This window comes from Siniperca chuatsi, linkage group LG6 (assembly GCF_020085105.1).
Source record: "Siniperca chuatsi isolate FFG_IHB_CAS linkage group LG6, ASM2008510v1, whole genome shotgun sequence".
Classification (NCBI taxonomy): domain Eukaryota; kingdom Metazoa; phylum Chordata; class Actinopteri; order Centrarchiformes; family Sinipercidae; genus Siniperca; species Siniperca chuatsi.
In genome coordinates this window covers 19737027-19740000 of record NC_058047.1, presented here as the reverse complement: position 1 = coordinate 19740000, position 2974 = coordinate 19737027, and the positions used below count along the sequence as shown (strand labels likewise).

Genomic DNA, 2974 nt, shown 5'->3' with positions numbered 1-2974 from the left:
AACACGACTCAAAATGAATGCTAATGTTACACTGTGTCTGCCGGATGTGTAAATAGGCAGCTGTTTGCTAACACGCCATATAAACTTTATAAGGTGAGAATATTATCTATGATAACAAAACAATTAATGCAGGTTTAAAGCATCAAAAGTAATCGCCCCCTTCACATTGCTGTGCATTACTGGATTATTATTACAGACCCATGAATGTGTAAGCAGCAATTTAATGTTGTAGCTGGTTGAGATGGAACTAATCTTGACTAGTTAACAAACCATTGGGTAGTTAAATCTAAAACAATGCCTCGTAATTTACAAGATTTAAAAATGTTAATCTGCAATAGTGCTGCCACTAATGATTATTTTTAATTATCGATTAATTGCCAAGTTTAAATTTTTATTTTTTGAATAATCGATTAATAGTTTGGTCTACAAAATATCCCACCTTAAGCCCAAGGTGACGTATCAAAAATCGCTTGTTTTTGCCGACAAACAGTCCAAAACCCAAAGATATTAAATTTACTATCACAAGACAAAGAAAAGCATCAAATCCCTACAATTGCGAAGTGTTTGTCATTTAGCTTGAAAAACAATTAATCAATTATCCAAACAGATTAATTATTTGTCAGTTGTCTGGTTGATTAATCGACTAATCCTTTCAGCTCTAATTTACAAAATGACAAGTAACTATAGCTGTCAGATAAATGTAGTGGAGAATTAAAACTAAAAATACATTTGTGGAAAATGTTTTCATTTGAAAGTGAATTAAAATTTTAAGGTAGCATAAAATGGAAATACAGCAGGTAAGTACCTCAGAGTAGTACTTAGACACTGTACTTTTGTAAATACTTTCCAGCACTGATTTACAGCGTGCTACTGAGTTTTTTAAAGCCTTATCTAAAGAGAGACAGTGTAGCGTTCAACAAGCTGTTAGGCAGGCTCTGGAGAGGAAGGGAAAGCAGTTGAGTTAGCTCCTCATCATGATGGAAGAAACAAAACAACATAACTGCCCACCTGTCAGCACTTAACTGCCTCATCCAGTATTTTCTATGCCAGTACCTGCAAATAGATGAGGGTTTGTTTAAACGTGACTGGGGTAACAGGTACGGGGGGGGGGGATTATGCAGATCTCAGATTCTTTCTTATCCCTTTCTTTGCAGGGGCGAGACTACTGTTCGGAGGGGGAGGAGGAAGATGGGACATAGCACAGAGGCCCCCAAGATTCACCCCCACAGAAAGCCTCACAGTGTGTGTGTTTGTGTGTGTGTGTGTGTGTGACTATGTACATGTGTGTGCTTATGTGTGCCTGAGAGTGTGAGAGAGAGTTGAATCAGTGTTTTACCAAGGGGGCGTTGATGTGACGGGACACTGTATGTGTTTGTATGAGCATGTGTGTGTTTCTGAACGTATGACAAAGATAGTATTTTAATCAAAAGTGAAAGAGTGGGGGATAAATGTGAGGGAGAGAGAATGGGATAAAGAACACTTTCTTCAGAGACTACAGCCCTCCTCTCTTAGCGCCTCACCCCTTCAGGCCCCTGAGCAGACAGATGGAGGTGGCGGAGCGATGAAGGGACACACGGATGAAAGCAGGGAGAGATGGAGGAGGACGTGACGACGGATGGGCACACATCGCCATGAATGGGGAAAAGGACTTGCCACAGTCGGCTCGAACAGACTAATTTCCTCAAGCAGGGCAACAGCAGCTCCTCATGCCTCCATCTGTCCCTCCGTCTGCACCTCCGTGATCCGATCCTGAATATTTAACCCCTGCAATTGGGCAGAACAACTCCCAAATATGGAGGCCCACTAAGGACAAATGTCTTGGTGGGTGTGTGTGGATGACTGAGAGACACACAAGTGAAGAAGAAAGGAAGCCCGGGGAGGAAAAGATGGTGAACGCAGAGGAGTTACGTAACACCACCAGGATCCACACGGAACTTTTTGGCCTGCCTACCTACAGCCAGGCTACCCCTGGGCCATGAGGGACTGAGAGAATGGGTGAGAGCAGGTGAAGGAATGTGGCGAAGAAGAGTGAGAAATTTGTGATATTTTAATAAGAGAGAGTAGGGAGCGAGCTGGTGATTTAGAAACACTCCTCCGGCCTTCTGAAGTCAAGGACCTTTTTTATTTTATTTTTTAATTCTTTTCCGCAGCCACTTGTTCACTTATTTTTCCCTTTTCTGATGTTATTTTCTTCAGTTTGTTTTGTACTCTTGGCTTCCTTCGTAGTGTATCATCATCATCATCATCATCGATGTCATTATCATTCTCAGCAGGCAGACCGAAGCTGCGTTAGTTCAGAGGATCTGTCTCTCAACCCGATCCATCCTCCATATACCCTAATACTGCAGATTCCAGCTGACACACACACTCACATACATGGGAGTCTTTTATTGTACATATGGTAACACGACCTCATCCCAACACACCCTCAGTATGTACATATAAACCACACAAACATGCACACATTATTGTATCCCTTTCATTTCACCAGCAGAATGTCATTCTGCTTTGGTTCAGTGTTCACACACACACATCCATACTACACACTCAGTCACTGAAGCAGCAAACCGGGCTGAACTCAAGGGGAGAATGCGTGGTTGCCATGTAGACACAGACCTGATCACATTTTTTGTCATCTTTACCGGATACTTCCTGTTATATTATTTTGAATACTTTTTTTCTATTAAAAATAAAAACGAAGAAGCTCTTAATGTGTGTGGCATCTTATTGTGTGTGTGAATGTGTGTGTGTGTATGTGTTGCTATAAGTTGAGTAATGGAGCGCCATCATGCTGGCAGTGTACTGAGGAGTGTGAAGTCAGTCTGTTTTCCTGTGGTCGTGCTACCTAAAGCCATGCAGTCAGAGCAGATTCCCTCAGTACACCAAGACTGTGTTGTGCCTCCTGCTGGTACAATATCAGCACTGCAGTCAATTAGACACTATGTTCTTGTAAACAAAGTTGCATTTCACCCAT

The 2974-nt window shown here is 41.9% G+C and overlaps 1 protein-coding gene across 3 annotated transcripts in view; it reads left to right on the top strand.

The window, feature by feature from the left end:
• zgc:92140 (uncharacterized protein LOC447854 homolog) overlaps positions 1–2711 on the top strand; it is a 29684-nt gene extending 26973 nt beyond the window's left edge. For all 3 annotated transcript variants that reach the window (XM_044198535.1, XM_044198537.1, XM_044198536.1), the window contains exon 6: positions 1155–2711. In XM_044198535.1, the coding sequence (XP_044054470.1) occupies positions 1155–1199 (45 nt within the window). In that variant the 3' untranslated portion in view covers positions 1200–2711. The remainder of the gene's footprint in view (positions 1–1154) is intronic.
• The last annotated feature ends 263 nt before the right edge of the window (positions 2712–2974 follow it).